General features: G+C 38.1%; 2 protein-coding genes across 2 annotated transcripts; one reads left to right on the top strand and one right to left on the bottom strand.

Moving 5' to 3' along the window:
* Positions 1–521: 521 nt before the first annotated feature.
* LOC141442255 (uncharacterized) lies at positions 522–6,406 on the bottom strand. The gene is made up of 2 exons (XM_074107192.1): positions 5,035–6,406; positions 522–4,435 (listed from the first exon to the last, which is right to left on the bottom strand). The coding sequence occupies exons 1-2, from the start codon at positions 6,220–6,222 to the stop codon at positions 3,242–3,244; spliced, it is 2,382 nt and encodes a 793-aa protein (XP_073963293.1). The 5' UTR covers positions 6,223–6,406; the 3' UTR covers positions 522–3,241.
* Positions 6,407–8,673: 2,267 nt separating this feature from the next.
* On the top strand, positions 8,674–16,197 carry Nop56 (Nop56 ribonucleoprotein). The gene is given in 9 exon segments (XM_074107077.1): positions 8,674–8,784; positions 8,860–9,064; positions 11,139–11,306; positions 12,277–12,475; positions 12,938–13,073; positions 13,075–13,202; positions 13,731–13,885; positions 14,295–14,465; positions 15,944–16,197. Coding segments are annotated over 9 exon segments (1,374 nt in total). The 5' UTR covers positions 8,674–8,781; the 3' UTR covers positions 16,153–16,197.
* The last annotated feature ends 509 nt before the right edge of the window (positions 16,198–16,706 follow it).

The raw sequence follows: 16,706 nt of genomic DNA, 5'->3' as shown, positions 1-16,706 counted from the left end.
TACAATTACATATTGTAAACAACACAGAGGAAATTAACATACATAAATACACACACAGTCTAAACACTGCATTAGGTAGGTATATTCTTATATATTTTTAAGTTACTATTTTCCACGGAAAAAGTAAAAATTAAATGTTGCTTTTCACCGCGCGAATCGAGTTTCGTGGCACCAAGCATTCAGTTCTTGTCAAACACCCGGGCGAGCGGGCGGACGCGATGGTAATATTACCATTGTTGTAATATGGGCTTCAATTGTATCGTTATGATGTTCGCGTGTTTTGTACAGTTCATAATTTTGTTTTATCAACTGTCGGCGAACAGATTACGTTTTATGTAATAATTTTGGCGTAAAATGAATGAATATGACATTAATTTATTTCATTATTCATTCTCTACTTTTATCGTGGGACTATAATAGTCAGTGGCATAGGCCACCGAGTGTAATAATCATAAAATATACTGACTAAATAAAATTATATTTTTCGTCATACCGGTAATAGTTTATGCAAGCATTCTGATGGGTAGTTACAACTCTATGCGATTCAGTCTCAATGGGAAGCATTCAGTCCGCAAAAGTGGAAAAGAAAACGAATAGGGTATACAACGCCTCGCAAAGTTAGTGTACACACACAACCTGTGCCATTCTTTGGCATCATTTGCTGACCTTACATAAAAAGTTCAATGAATCAGGCGTTGCTTTACGGAGGCCCATATCAATTCACTATAAACAATTACTTTGTTCTACGACACAAATGTGTGTTCATGCAGCACTCTCACACACACATACAAACCCAACCATCACCACCATCACACTTCGCTCGTTCTGATGATGACCTCTGGTTGAGTTCGAAACGCGTCATCGTAGTGTGTTGGTTGGGTTTGTGTGATGTTTGTGTTCCAGCGTGGAGGCGGAGGAGCTACATGAATACACATTTGTTGCATAGACCGTAAAACTATCGTAAGGTCGTGTGGGTGAGCAAAGTAATTGTATATGGTTAGCTACATAGAAAATGTGGCAATTCGGTGTGAATTAAGTTATTAATTATTATATTAGGGCGGCACGCCACTGATACACATCTGTAGTAAGTATTAACCTCTTCACCGCCAGTCATCCAGTCGTGACAGCCAATGGAATGCCTCACACGCCACGCTCATCTATACATGACCAACATTCAACTCGGAATTAACCCTTCTGCAATGGAATTAATCAATTTGATTTGTCGCTGGCTTTTCTGTGGCGTACAGAGCACGTCACTTCGTTGGTTTTGTGGCGGTGAAGAGGTTAAACATTTAGGTATAACTTAAAAAAAAACAAATGCATTATAATTAATAATGTAAGATATAATTAAAGCGTTTGCTATACATATTTCATTGTTATTTACAGTACACTAGTAGATATATTTGGAGAAACATTTTCACCATTATTAAAGACGAAACTGAGACAAATATTCAGTTTTTAGAACAAGGTGCATTTAGTCAAAACTTTTCAACTAAATATATCTAAGTTCTCTCAGTTACGTGTTTAAAAACTCTTGTTTCTTTTTATTTAGTAGGTATTTAGCTCAACTATCCTAAGCAATGACTGAAATATGCCGTATAGTTTTTTATTACTCTTTGAAATATAATAGAAAGTATATATCAAAGAAAGTACAGAATTCTGTCAAAAAATCTTCGGTCTGTGTTAAATTAATATTTTTTTAGATAATTGTAACGTTAAGCAAAATACATTTTTATTTCGTTGCCATTCAGCAAACATTCAAAACGGACGTCGACGAATTTTTTTAAACTTTTCAACTCGGTAATTAACAATCTTTTTTTTGTTTTATTCGGCTATAGCTAAAATAGCAAAACAAAAAGGCAGTGCAAGTAGCAACAGTGCACACTCCGAGACCTCCAATAAGCCGATGCATAATTTTCTCTATTTTAAAAAATATTGACAATCGCATTTGGTTAAATATTGAGAACTCGAGTGTGGCTGAAATATAAAGTATACCTAATGTTATTCATAAATTATAAACAAATAGTCTCCACATTACCATAAAACTTAGAATACCGATGAACAGTTACCCTCAGATATTTCGGAGCGGCAAAGGTGGTCAAAAATATGGGCAAATGCACTCTATTATTAAGGGGCTCCCATGCCCCAATGACCTTTGATCTGAATTCCTTAGTTTTCTAATGATTTTTGTAACTTATTATATTTAAAACAATGGCTTTAAGCAATATAGTATCCCATATTTACTTCAAAGTTCATTGTTTTCGAGATTCATTTGCCATCAAAGTTGAACAATTTCAGGCCAAAAAACTGGTTTTCTGGCCATAACTTTTGTGTTAATTAGTTTCAAATAAAAACCCTCGACCAGTTTTTAGAGACGTCAAAGACGAATCCAAATATGTAGATTTCGTATATGTTAGATCTTTCACGTCAATAGAGGTACGAAATAAGTGTTTTTTTTTTTCAGACAATGTTTAAAAAATCATACAAAATTAAGTATTAATTTTTTTCAAAATCCGGTAGACAAAAATGGAGATAAAAGATTGGAGAATCAATAGCCGTTTGACTTATAATTCTATCTGTAGTGCAAAAGTAGGATACGATTCAAAACTTGTCAAAAATCGATGAAAACCTCGGGTAGCCCCTATGTGTTGGGGTTCATGCATCAATATTGTTGATCACTTTGGCCGCTCTAAAATATCACATGGCGACATATTAGGCGCACCAGAGACGTGTTTCTCATGAATATGAACCAATAGAAACACCTAATTTACCTATCTTCGCTTTGCTCAACTGTTTCCACTAGACCGATGCTGTGCGAAGATAGGTAAATGAAGCAATTCTATTGGTTCATGACAAACACATTCCTCTCACATCTCTGGTAGAAATGCAGCCCCAATGTCGCTAGGGACTCGTCAGTTTCTTTCATTTTCCTGAAGATTCGAGAAGGAAAAAGAAAACCGACCTTGACTTTAGCAAACTAGTTTACGTGTACATACATAGAAAACTGTAATTTTAGTCATATCTAAGACTTATTTAATATTGTGGTAAAGCCAGTGTTTCTATCAAAATCTATGAACAAATGCATAATATTCTATCTACAAATGCATAATCGTCACTAGAAGGACGCTACTGTACAAATGTGTCTTTCTAATCATAGAATGCACATATTCTATTAGCTAAAGCCAATCTACCATCTCAAAAAAACAGTATAAACAGTAAACAATACAACATAAAGCGTAAATCAGTCGATAAGATCAAATTGATCCAAAAAAGTGTTGTCAACACCAAGGGCAGTGCCCAGACTTTCTCTTGGTTTTCTAACTTCAGTCTCAACATCATTACTTATTGGATCTAAAAACTCACTAGCTTTAAAGGTAAACATACTACAACTCGGACTTAACAAGTCAGGCAATAATATCTTATTTGCTGTAAACACATCAACATTAACAGCGTTAAAATTTTCCTTTTCTTCAACAATAGTTTTTATATTTACATCATCTTCCATTGCTACCACATTAGCGCGAACTCTTTTAAATCTGTTGATTATTTTTTCTATAGAACTTGTTTTTTTAACAGGCACAGGGATTCTACTCTTTGGTGTAATGTTAGATGTATCCTCCTCTGCATCAATAGATTTCTTTGGCCCTAGTGATGTTACACTAGAGTCTCCATTTTCAACAGCAGTGTTCTTTGTGAAATTGCTTTCTTTACTGGGAGTAATCACTATCCCAGGTATAGGCACTGCGGTATTGTTCATAGGACTTCTGTCTAAGCTTAATGGTGTATGTTTTTGTTCCAAAGACATGATTCCTGACACTTCAACAAGCGAGGGGCTTCCTTCTTGCATGATAGATAGCTTTCTCCGCCTTTGGGTGAATTGCTTCTCTTTGATTTCAAGTAGGTTTGGTGATGAATGACAACGAACTATACCATTTTCACTGGAAGTGTTAGAAATATTAAACAGACCTTTCTTTACGTGTATTTGTGGTCTGTCGAGTTTGAATTTATGTTTCTTTGTGCTGCTTGATTTTTTGTGCGTCGAAAGTAGTCTCTGTATTTGTTGCTTGGTGAAGCCTGAAGAGCATTCTGCTATAGTTTCGTTACTCCGCGCGTGCACTTGGGAGATTATAGACAAGTTGCAGGCATTAGGGTTCGAATTTTGTCTTTCGAAAAATGGTCCTGATGCAAAGTTTTTCAGAAAGTCATCTCTTGGGATTTGGTGCATTAGAGATCGGTTCTGTGGTTTGAGGAATGATGCAGTGCCAGTATTGGTTTTTCGTAAGTTGAACCGGTTCTTAGGTAAACCAAGAGGTGTGAAGGTATCAAAGTAGACTTGTGGGTCCCGTTTCATTGAAAGGTCTGAGAGGTCAGGCAGCGGTGGGATTTCAGGAACCTCTTTTATTGATATTGACTGGTTGAAAGAAACAATGGATGGCTGAAAAAAAAAGAAAAAATACTATTAGTATTTTATACAGATGGATACGTAATCCTACATTTACTAGTAAAGTGTGCAGTGGAAACTTCAGCTTCCCTGACGTCCTTGAGCTTCCTTGACTTTCTGACAGAGAGTGGATTGTCTCATTTATTGATAATTTCTATTGTCTGCTAAATCAGAGCAAATACAAGTTTAGATATATTGATTTCAATTGCTAGTTTGAATGTGTTTTGCGTTTGCGTTCTTAGTCTCTGGACAAGCACAACTACAAATGCTACTAAATTAGTAGGGCTTTTGAAACAAAACTATGAAGTAGGTATTGTAACAATTGATCCATTATTTCAAGCAAAATCAACAATTTCAATTTAACATTTTATTTTTAATAAAACTAAATGGCTTCTGTCCAATTGGACAATTTTGCCAGCATCAAGATTGAGAGCTACAGATGATATGAGTCAAGTTTTTTTTTTAATTAACATTTTTGACCAGTCTGGATCTGGCGCAAAGACTGCATAATGTATTTTTCATTATAATTAGCCAGTAATCTGTAGGCACTAAAGTGTGCCTAGATCCCAAAAAAGATTTAAAAAAAAAATTACCTCCAGCCTGGACTCTGCATTGCCAACTCTCTCCATCAGGTTTTTCATGGCCATAACCATTTCCGAGTAGCTTTTGTTGCCATGCTGAAGATACTCATTGAATTGATACACCCCATCACCAATCTGCTTGTTCTTCAATATGTAACTCACAGCCACTATGTAGCCCCGTATCAGGTTCGGGAAACTCAATCTCTCATGTTTTACTATGTTTTTAAGAATATATTTCTGCTGACTGTTCACTTTATCTTGCAAATCTTTTGTGCAAATTTCATCAGTAACATGGTTATATTCTACCATGTAGGAACTTTTGTCCGCTTCACCAGTTTGCCTTTCTATTAATTCTTTGGTCAACTCCATGGTTTTTGTTGCAGATTTTACCATCGAAGACATTTTGCTTTCCCATTCTGATTCTAACATGCCTAGTTCTAAATCGATGTCTTCTAGCCAAGCATCAAAAAACGGAGCTGGTTTGTTTACATTTTTTATTTCTAGTATACTTAACTTCGTAGCTTCGTCCAATGAATCATCCACAAAACTATCCACCAAGCTGTCTATGTACTCCTGAGCTTTTAACTTCAACAATTTATCCCCCATAGATCTAATTCTATCACCAAATAACTTAGCTATTTTCTCATATTTCTTTCTCTTCTGTAAATAATTTGCCAATTTTTTTAACATAACTTCATTTTCTCTTTCAACAGTCTCTACAAACCCTGGGTCTTGAATAACTGACTTGTATTTTTCCTTCATTTCACAGTATAGCTTTTTTTGGTGATCTCTTTTCATTTTAGACTTGAGAATTTTCTGTACAGCCAACTGAGATAGTTGGAACATGAAAACAGTTACTTTATAGCATGCTGGGTTAACTAAATATGATGACATCACAGGAGAAAGCAGTCCTTTACCGCTGTAATCAGCTATAAAAGCAGAAAGTTCATTTCGATAAGTTCTTTCAGTTTTGGTATCATATAGTGGCCATGAAAGCGCTGCCGCCTTTTCTGGGTCCACAATTGACACTAAATAATATGAAAGAGGGTTGAATACGTTTTGTGTAAGCTTCTCCAAGGCATCTTTGTTGAATTGCCTAAGTTCCGGAGGCAATGAGTAAAACTTGTTAATGATAGAAACATTTAGGAATGTTTCTGTTTTCATGGAGCTGACAAGATCGCGTTGAGCTGATATTGCCATGTTGACCGATTATTATCCGAAATTATCACTATCTATCACCATTAAAATTAATTAATTATCATTATTCATTGCTTAAATAATGCACTCGCGGAATTATTTTTATGTTCGATCATAAAATATGAATTCACACAGTGTCACACAAGCAACCGAGCGAGCGAGACGCAAGCAAACCTTATTTTCAAATGAAATGTCAAAGTGACCGTTAAAAAGCGTGTTTGAGAAGACTAAATCTGGATAGCTTGCGTTGCGCAATCCACAGACATCCTTGTTTAGATGAAGTCCGTAGCGCAATCCCTGCCTGTCGAGCTAGTCATGCAGTTTAAAATAAAATGCAATCAATTAGCAGCAGGGCTAGTACGAAACAAAAATGTCGTGCGGTCCCTCTGACACTTAAACTATTTAATACGAGAGCGAGAGGGACGGTACGATAGGAACTTCGAGTCGAGTTTCGTAGTAGCCCTACAGGCCATAGGGCCTTATGCCATTCATTACGCGAGTGAAATTGACGGTGCGATACGAACTTCGATTTTTCGTTTTGTAGTAGCCCCGCAGTGCTGGACCATTTTATTCGGATAAATAAATTTAATATTATATTATTTACTATAATTTAATTGAGCAATTGTTTTTTTTTGTTTAATCAAGTATTTATTATATTTCACTGTTTGAAACTACTTGAACTCGACATCTCGTTTAGAAACCATTTTTTTTTCATATATCAAGTCAAGGACCAATGTTGGATGGACCAATGCAATGCTATGCTATGCTACTCGGGCTCTACTAAATCGAAATATTTTCTAATGTCTTGAAGGGAGTGACTTTCATAAAATTTGTATGAAGCGTGAACAAGACCGGTCTCCAAATTGAAAATCATAACTGTGGAGTAAAACCAAAATGTCTTCACTTGTAACCCCGGTAACTAATAATAACGTGTTTGGTGAAGCCACTGTCCCTGAGAAGAGCGGTACATCGATAATAGCCTGCGAATTTAAAGGTGGAGTGATTATTGGAACAGATTCTCAGATGACTACACGAAATTATATTAACAACCGAGCAGCCGACAAGTTAATAAAGATCGACGACTTCATTTACTGCAGTGGTACAGGTTCTGCAGCAGAAATTCAATCAATTATCGATAATGCAGTATTTCAGCTTCAAGTGCTAAAAATTAATTTAGGTGAAGTGACGGTGCTTACTGTGGCGGCAATCTTTCGTGCACTTTGTTATAATAATAGAGATAGTATCAACACAGAAATTGTTGTTGTTGGATATGATAACATTTGCGGAGGGCAGGTTTATGTGATATCGTCGGGAGGCATGATAAAACGGGAACCTGTATCTGCTCAAGGATCAGGAAGTCCTTATGTGTACGGTTACATCGATGCCCATTTCACTGTAAATATGAGTAAAATACGCGCGGAAGAGTTCGTATCAAAGACCTTGGCGCTGGCAGTGACCCGAGATTGTTTGTCCGGTGGACAAATTCAAATAGCAGTGATTACTAAGAATCAAGTGAAACGCTTTTTGGTAAATTCATAAACAATGTATTATAATTATTAAAATTTTTGTTTTTAATATAAATCTCTTTGATTTTCAAAACATTGTTTTTGTGTTTTTGTGTACTAGATTCGGCCAGCGAAAGCTGTCCACGCATTTTTCACGAAACTAATCTGGTATATCATTTTTGAGACTCATGATAATTATAGAAATAAATAAATTATTTTTTGTTTAATTCAATCTCCTACCATCGTCAAAATGCAAATGTTATAAGATCATGTTAGAATTAAAATGTTTATTATTATTAAGTATTATAGTATGAGCAGGAATTTTTTAACCAACCCGCTCGCGATAAATTTTTTAACATACTAAATTTGAGATAGAATCCTTTCATCCATTAAGCAGATGGATGAAGCAGTTTTCAAAGTCGGATCTTAGACTTGTAATCAATCGCTTCGTTTTGCTGCGTGATTCAGCGTGATGCGGTCGGCGGTCCTGTAGGGCTACTACGAAACTAGAAACTCAAAGTTCGTGTCGCACCGTCCCTCTCGCTCTCGTATTAAACAGTATAAGTATCAGAGAGACCGCACGACACAAACTTCTAGTTCCGAGTTTGGTAGTAGCCAGCCCTGCCTGTGTGATTTGTGATCGGATCGAAACGTCAGTCCGACTTTTTGACAACGCATACTCAACACTTTTTTTATTATCATTTCTGAACGATTTCTGTTCCAATATACGCAGTTGAAACTGTTGGCACGGTAAATGAAATGGAAAGCAAAAATAAAATAATTAAATACAGATTAGAATAATTTTATCAATGTAGATAATAGTCGAAAAAAATAAAAACCAGTGGCAATTATTAAATCAAGCTCTTATATATATTATACTAGCTTTGGTAACAAATTTGACACGCTAATTTTTGTTTAAACTTTACGTAAAATGTAATGTAACATCCTAACCTCACTTCTCAATTGTTCTTCCGTACGCGGTGAAAACACGCGTGTTTGTATTTTTACTGAAACAATGTGGTGAACTAAATAAAAATACAGTTTTAAACAAGTCAAAATGGTGTGTGATCTCACTTATAAACTATTAAGCTACATCAGTTTTGAATTAAAGTAACATGTAAGTTTTTATTCACAGAGCAAGCTTTATGTTCTTTACGAACACAGCGCGGGGTTCGCCCTTTTTCAAGTCGCTGAATTCGAAGAGCTGGCGGCTTTTCTGCCGCAAGTAGAGGAGTCTGTGACGGATCTGCAGCGTTTTAATTCGGTAGTGACACTGGTCGCATTCCAGCCGTTCAAATCTGCGATTACTGCCCTCGAAAATATCAATGCGATATCAGAAGGTTAGTCGTCATGTATTGTTTTTATCATGCTTCTATTACACTATACATTACTAATTTAAATCTTGTGCACTGTGATACAGTTAACTAAAAATGCAAAAATATGTTTTTTTTCTAGCATTTGGGAAATTATATACCACGAAACTTGTTACCTCCACAGTGTGTGGTATATTTGAAGAGTTGACAAGTACATATTTTAGCACATAAATGCATGTAATTTTGAATCATCTGTATTTCTGGATAATTACAACCTAGGACTTTAAAGCTAGAGTGAATTGGTTGGGTAACTGTTGGAACTATAATATTATGTCATCTTTTGTACACAGTTTGACAATAAATAAATTCTATTCTATTCTATAATAGGCTATTACTGAACCGGTAAGATACACCTTTGGCCTCAGGGGCCAATAACAGGTCAGCTTATTTAGAGCAGTTTAGACCTGAGAGAAAAATCATGCAAGTTGCATTACATTGAGATGCTGGATTGACCACGTCAAATTCGTTCACTTTCTTCTTCTTTAGGTGCCATCTCCTACCGCAGGTCGACTATCATTAGTGCTATCCTTATCTTCCATACAGCAGCTTGGAGCAGGGATCTTGTGCTAAGGTTGAACCATAAGATTTTTAAGCCACAAAGTACGCCTTCTTCCGGGCGGTCGCTTTCCTTGGATTTTCCCTTGCATGATGAGTTGGAGCAGGTTGTATTTATCATTGCACATTATGTGACCAAAATACTGCAGCTTGCGTTTCTTGACAGTTCATTCACTTTACGGCGTCGCAATGTAATGCAACTTGCACAATTTTTATTGCAGGTCTAAACAGGGCTTAAAGGTCCTCTCTTTTCAACATATGTTTTTTTTATTATTATTATTTCTGGTGTACAATAAAGAGTAATTGTATTGTATTGTAAGAATTCAGATGCAAGTACAAAATACTTAAATCATAATACATAACAGTTTTTTTTTCTCATTCAATCTTCAGCATCTGTGTGCCTGTTGGCAAAGGCCTCCCCCAGCATTCTCCAATCCCTCGCGCATGCAGCTACTTTTGCCCATGTTCTGCCAGCTGCTCCGGCTATTTCGTCTTCCCAGTGACGAAATTGCCTTCCCTTGATCCTTATCCCATCTCTTGGATACCATGCGGTTACAAGTTTACTCCATTTATCTGGACCTCGCATGACTTGCCCGGCCCACTTCCATTTAGCTTTTTTTACTTTTATGAGTCACATCTATCAACCCTGTTTTGGATTGCAATTCTTCATTTCTTATTTTGTCTATTCGTCTCTTGTGCATCATACTTCTCTCCATGGCTCTTTGGCCAATTTCCAGTTTAAAAATGTGCTTTTGTTAGTGCCCAAGTTTGACAGCCATAGGTGATTATTGGTAGTATACATATATTAAAGTTAAAGTTTAAGCTTTATGCTAGTTTTCGTGTTTTTCATGATTTCTTTGAATGACCAGTAAGTTTTACATGCATTACCTAACCTTCTATCAATTTCTTTGCTTGTCAAATCTTGGTGGGATTTTATTATATAACATATGGAATTACAGTATATTAAAACCCACTGCTTGCTTGCTTTCCATGCAGGCCCAGTGCATATTAAGAACTTCTCACAAACTATTGAATTGATTCACAGGTTTGTGCAGGTTTCCTCAAGAGGTTTTCCTTCACCATATACTAGTAGTAAATATGAAATGTAACATCATACATAAATTTCGATAAATTCCATACCTAGAATTCAACCCACAATGCTCTACTTTAGGTCAAACCACTTACCATGGATTATTTTTTGGCTGTTTCCATCATAACTATGGAATTGCTAAAAAAAAAAAGATATTCTAACAATACAAGTTGTCAAAACTAAACATAATTGTAGTCAAAGTCAAAATATCTTTATTCAATTTTGGCTATAACAAGCAGAATGGTGGTAAATTTTTTGAAATTGGTATGGTAGACCAATGTCAAAAAATCTACCACCAGTTCAGAAAACCTCTGTTGAGAAGAATAAAGCAAGATATTCAATGAGGTAGTTTTAATCCTGTCACAATTTTAAAATACATACAAACTTCCCTTTCAGGTATCATTCCTGAAGACTTGAACCTCTTTCTGGAGGGAGCCCTTCCGAAGCGTAAGAAGCGCGGGAAGTGCACGCTCGGTGTTGCCGACCCTAAGCTGGCTGCTGCCATTGGGGAGGCTCTTGAGATACCATGCTCTCACATTGGCGCTGTTCCCGAACTACTCCGAGGTGCACTATTGTTTTTTATAAAAATAAAATAATTTTCTCAAACATGACATGAATAGGCCGGGAAGTATCGCGCTGCAGGCGCTGCGGCTCGGCTGCCGGCGCGCGGTCACTCTAGCGGCCTGCAAAGAGATTTCATACAAATTTCCCGCCCTCGGCCGACAATGCGACCATCTTTTATTTCAACGCGAGCTGCGGCACGGCACGCGCCCGCCGCCAGCACCACCGCCTGCAGCCGCCGCGCCACCAGCCACATAACATGGCGACGAGACTAGCGTCCCGCCAGCTTCATTTGTTGTTTTTTTTTTTATTATTTCATGTCATGTTTGAGAAAAGCACTATACAAGCCTCGGCCGGAACGCGGGGTTGCTAGCCTCGCATCCCCATGTCTATATCTGCTTGGCCGGCAACCCCCTACTTCCTGGTCTCTACAGTAATGTACTATTATTTTACATTTTATTGAGGCTGTAGTACACCAAATGTGACTATGTCAGCCTTAAGGGGTGCTTCAGATACGTGTTCCTATCTCCTTTGTACCAAAACCAAGTCTCTGGATGTAAAGTTCTGAAAATATCATGAAATATCCAAAGATGAGGGGGGAGTACAGTTACATACAGTTCATCAATGGTTGTGTTACTTTGATGATGAACTCTGGCTGAGTTCAATACACGTCAATGTAGTTGGTGGTGGTTGGTGGTGATAGTCGTATTTGGGTATTGTAAGGTTGTGGGTGAGCAAAGTAATGATTGCGTTCACGTCGAAACGGAGCGACGGATCAACGTGATTTTTGGCATAGAGATAGTTTATGGGCCAGAGAGTGACATAGGCTCCCCTACTTTTTATCCCGGAAAAATGCACAGTTCCTGAGGGAATTGTTTATAGTTCATTAATATTGACCTCCGCTAAGTAGCTAGCACCTGATTCAATAAATTATCCAATCTTTAGTATTAAAAACCTTTTGTTTTCCCATCAGGCATCCGCCATCACTTCCACGCGCTCATCAAAGGGCTGACTCCGAAGGCCTGCAGTGTGGCCCAGCTGGGGCTCGGCCACTCATACTCGCGAGCCCGGGTCAAGTTCAACGTGCACCGAGTTGACAACATGATCATACAGTCTATAGCACTGCTGGACCAGTTGGACAAGGATGTTAATACTTTCTCAATGCGGATCAGGTATTTTTTTTGTTTCTTTAGTTCTGGCCTGCTTGTATTCCAGTGCATGTTAGGTGGTGTTTCCCCAGAGTTTTTTTTTCTATATTTTAACAAGGCTGTAGCACACCAAATGTGACTATGTCAGCCTCATGGGGAGTCTTAGATATATACACCACACTACAGACAGATGTTACGCTCTCCCTTGCAATGAAACCACGTCCCTGAATGCAAGGGCCTGTCCAATGAATCTGTAAATTCGCGTCGCTTCTTCTGAAAGCGGTCAAACCTCAAGCTTCGTAGTCAGGTTCTATAACTGCTTGGCCATCCGGTTGTCATAAACCAAAAGAAACGCTTCATTAATCAATCCTCGCTCAGCGCATCTCTAGTGAAAACAGAAAATGGAAGTATAAGATAATTTCATTAAAAAATGTATTCCTATTTAATATAATATGAATATCAGTACTAATCAACTGTTTTTCGCAGAGAGTGGTACTCCTACCACTTCCCGGAGCTTGTAGCAATCGTGCCAGAGAACTATCTCTACACAAAATGTGCAGAATACATCAAGGACCGTAAATCGTTGACGGAGGAGTCAGTGGAGCCCCTCACAGAGATCCTCGGGGGACTCGGAGAAGGCCCAAGCTATAATTGATGCCTCGAAAATGTCCATGGGCATGGATATTTCGCCTGTCGACTTGATAAATATACAGATGTTCGCTGTTAGAGTGGTCAAACTCAGTGACTACAGGTAAGCTATTTTTTCTTGCAACATAAGTTTCATCAACATCGTCATTCATCACAGCCTGTCATCCCACTGCTGGCCACCTCTTAGAAGGACTTGGGCCGTAGTTACTTCGCGGGTCCAGTTTAATTTCGCACATGAATATTGAAGACCCCAGAGATGCGAGCCCAGGTTTCAACCCACTATCCTTTGCTTGAGAGATCATTAGGTCAAACCACTAGGCACTAGACCCCATTTACATCACAAGTACAGATCTGTTCACACACGAAGGAGCGCCCCTCCACATTTTATAATTGTAGTTGTAAACATATCCATCCAACAAGTCTCTGTGTGCGTAGCTCGAACGTGTCCTCAGTCGCAAGCGTACCGTCAGTAACGCACACTGAGACTAAGAAAACGTGTAAGCACGAGGTTTACTCATGCACATTGATAATTAGCTGTGGAGGGACGCGCCTTCATGAGTGAACAGATCTGTAAGTTAAGCAAAGTTCCCCCTACCCCCTTTTAGAATTAAAACCAACATTACCCCAACAGGAAACAGATAGCGGAATATCTTCACACAAAGATGACTTCGGTGGCTCCGAACCTGACCACCCTGATCGGGGACCAGGTGGGCGCGCGGCTCATCTCCAAGGCGGGCTCTCTCACCAGTCTCGCCAAGTATCCGGCCTCCACGCTGCAGATCCTGGGTATTCTTCAATAATATCTTTAGTTTAAGTATAAACATATACACCCCACTGCTGGTCAATCTGGACATCCTCTCAGAATTAGAGGGCGCAAGCCGTAGTTCTCCATAAATATGTGTACAATTTCAGTCAAATATGTATATGTAGGCAAATAAGAGACAACTATCAAAAATATCTATGCCCACAAATATCTGCACAAACTAGGCACAAACAAACGAGTTTTCCAGTTTTGAACTATGACAACTCCTGAAAAGATTACAGAGACCATTTTAATTTCCTATCAAAAGCTAAGTGATAGGGCCGCCTATTGCTTGCTTTGTAAAATATCTATATACCTGTGTTCTCTGTATTTCTTACTATGTGTTGGTGCTCAATAACGAGTCATTGTATTGTATTATAATCATTGTTACAGGTGCGGAGAAAGCCCTGTTCCGCGCTCTGAAGACGCGCTCCAACACTCCCAAGTACGGTCTGCTGTACCACTCGACGTTCATCGGTCGTGCCGGCATGAAGAACAAAGGCCGCATCAGCCGCTACCTCGCCAACAAGTGCTCCATCGCTTCCAGGATCGACTGCTTCTCTGGTAAGCTACTTTTTAGGGCTCCATACCCAAAGGGAGAAAATGGAAACCGTCCATCTGTCACCAGGCTGTATTTCATGAACCGTGCGTGGTAGATAGTTAAAATTTTAAATAATTTATTGAATCAGACGTTACTTTGCGGGAGGTCCATATCAATGAACTAAAAGAATATCATTGCTCACCCGCGACCTTACGATAGCTAAATTTATGCAAAATATACTTATATTAGTTCATATTTAAACTTAGGTATAATAAGGTCACGTGTAAACAAAGAAATTGTTTTAGTTAGTTGAAATTTGTGGCCGCTATAACAACAAATACTAAGAACAGAATAAAATAAATATGTATTAAGAAAAAACAACCATAAATAATCGTTGAGAGAGATAGCTGCCAGCCCTTTGGTCTATTTATTATATGCACACTTTGATCTATCGTATAGTAGCTGTTCTACGTGCGGTAATAACAGATGTGCTAAATTAAATGCTGTTATCCACATGCTTTGTCCTGTTTGGACTTTGGATGTTTTAAACATGCTACAACATATCAATACATAGCCTAATTGTTCCCAACCTTTGTTGGGCCAGAGACAACTTTGATTTTGGTATTATTATGGTTCCTTAACCTCAAAAGGAATAAGTTTTTGGTTAATCATTTTTAATTGCAAACCAACTTTCAAGTCAATGCTATTAACCGTTGAAGAGTTCCGTCCTGCGGAGACGATCCTGGCCGGATGTCACTACCTGATTATTGTATTGTCTTGTCACGCAATTGACACGTTGAAGAGTTCCGTCCTCGGTAACGGAAGTGGATCAAATGGCAAGATTGTATTAGTGCAGTATTTCAACTTAAAGGTAACCGGGAAGTGGATCAAATTTAATTTGCAAGATTGATGACAAACATTGGGGCAGGTGAAACTAAATAAAAGCTTGTAAAAAAACGTAACCCTTATAGGATCATTTTGTTGTGCGTCTGTCTGTCTGTCAAAACCCTTTATATCGGGAACACGTGGAGATACCGCGTTGAAATTAAAACCATTTACTCAGGTCTACAGTCTAAACAGCTCCTTGTAGCTGTAAAAAAAACAAACTTCTAAGTTAGTTGTCTTAAAAATAAGATACGGCCATTTATCCCGCAAAAAGCGGACTTTTCGACACTCACGAGAAGATCAATATTGGACGTAGTTTAGCAAAAAGGATCCAAAGCACTGTCATGTTATTCAATATATTCGCTTTTGTTCCTACTGAAAGTAGATCCAAAATTAAAATAAATAATTGTTGAGACAATGATCTAATCTAAAATACGCCACACTGCGTATATTTTGCTTAGGAAACTGCTAACGCTGGATATTCATAGATACCTATACCTACAAATTTGTACGGAATCCTCGGTGCGCGAGTACTACGCGCACCTGACCGGTTTTTTTAATTTGTGTTATTGAAACTCTCTTCTGCACTTGTACATAATTCTTATTCTCTCCACAGAGGCCCAAACGACAATATTTGGCGAGAAACTCCGCCAGCAAGTCGAGGATCGCCTCAAGTTCTATGAAACTGGTGACATTCCGAAGAAGAACATAGAGGTCATGAAGGAAGCCATGGAGGAAGCTTTGAACGCCACCCAGGAGTTGGACGTCAGCGCCAAGAAGAAGAAGAAAAAGAAGAAGAAGGTAGAAGCTATGGATGAGGATTAGTGATAAGTCTCGAATTTTGCGCAATAAAGGTATTTGTGTACCAAATGGCGTTGTTTTTTTGGAGATGAGATTTTATTACCTACCATACCAAATTCATATAGGTAGATTGAAAATACAGGTCCTCGGTATTCCGTACCGCGTGCTATACCGCTACACGACTGATGGTCAACGGTACAGACATGAAATTCCCCTATGCACCTCATATCTCAGCTTGTTTTTCTTATTTAGCCACTTAAGCAGTGACGCTAGCGACATCTATNACCGAGTCAGTTGATAACTTTTATTTTAATAATAAGAAAACAGTATTTCATTAAAAAATATTTTTGATACAGCTTTTTTGCTGACTGTACTTTTTGTTGATTGTACTTTTATCGTCATCTAAACTAAATTTCCGTGCCAAATTTTAAGTCGATTTAAAAGCATTTTATCAGTCTATTTACATGATATCTTAGGGGTTCAGGTATAAGGAAAATGGACCACCGGACCGCCTGGCAACATTCAGAATCATAATTTGCTAGCTTTTTTGAGTTCAAAACTATTCTCAGAATGCGATC

The sequence above is a fragment of the Choristoneura fumiferana genome, chromosome 25 (genome assembly GCF_025370935.1).
Source record: "Choristoneura fumiferana chromosome 25, NRCan_CFum_1, whole genome shotgun sequence".
NCBI lineage: Eukaryota > Metazoa > Arthropoda > Insecta > Lepidoptera > Tortricidae > Choristoneura > Choristoneura fumiferana.
The sequence above is the reverse complement of the archived record's forward strand: the minus strand, read 5'-3'. Positions and strand labels throughout refer to the sequence as shown.

Excerpts from the sequence above, each read along its gene's own strand:
- LOC141442255 (XM_074107192.1), bottom strand. The coding sequence starts at position 6,222 with ATGGCAATATCAGCTCAACGCGATCTTGTCAGCTCCATGAAAACAGAA. Across the intron at positions 4,436-5,034 it reads ATGCAGAGTCCAGGCTGGAG|CCATCCATTGTTTCTTTCAA; the intron begins GTAATTTTTTTT and ends TTTTTTTTTCAG.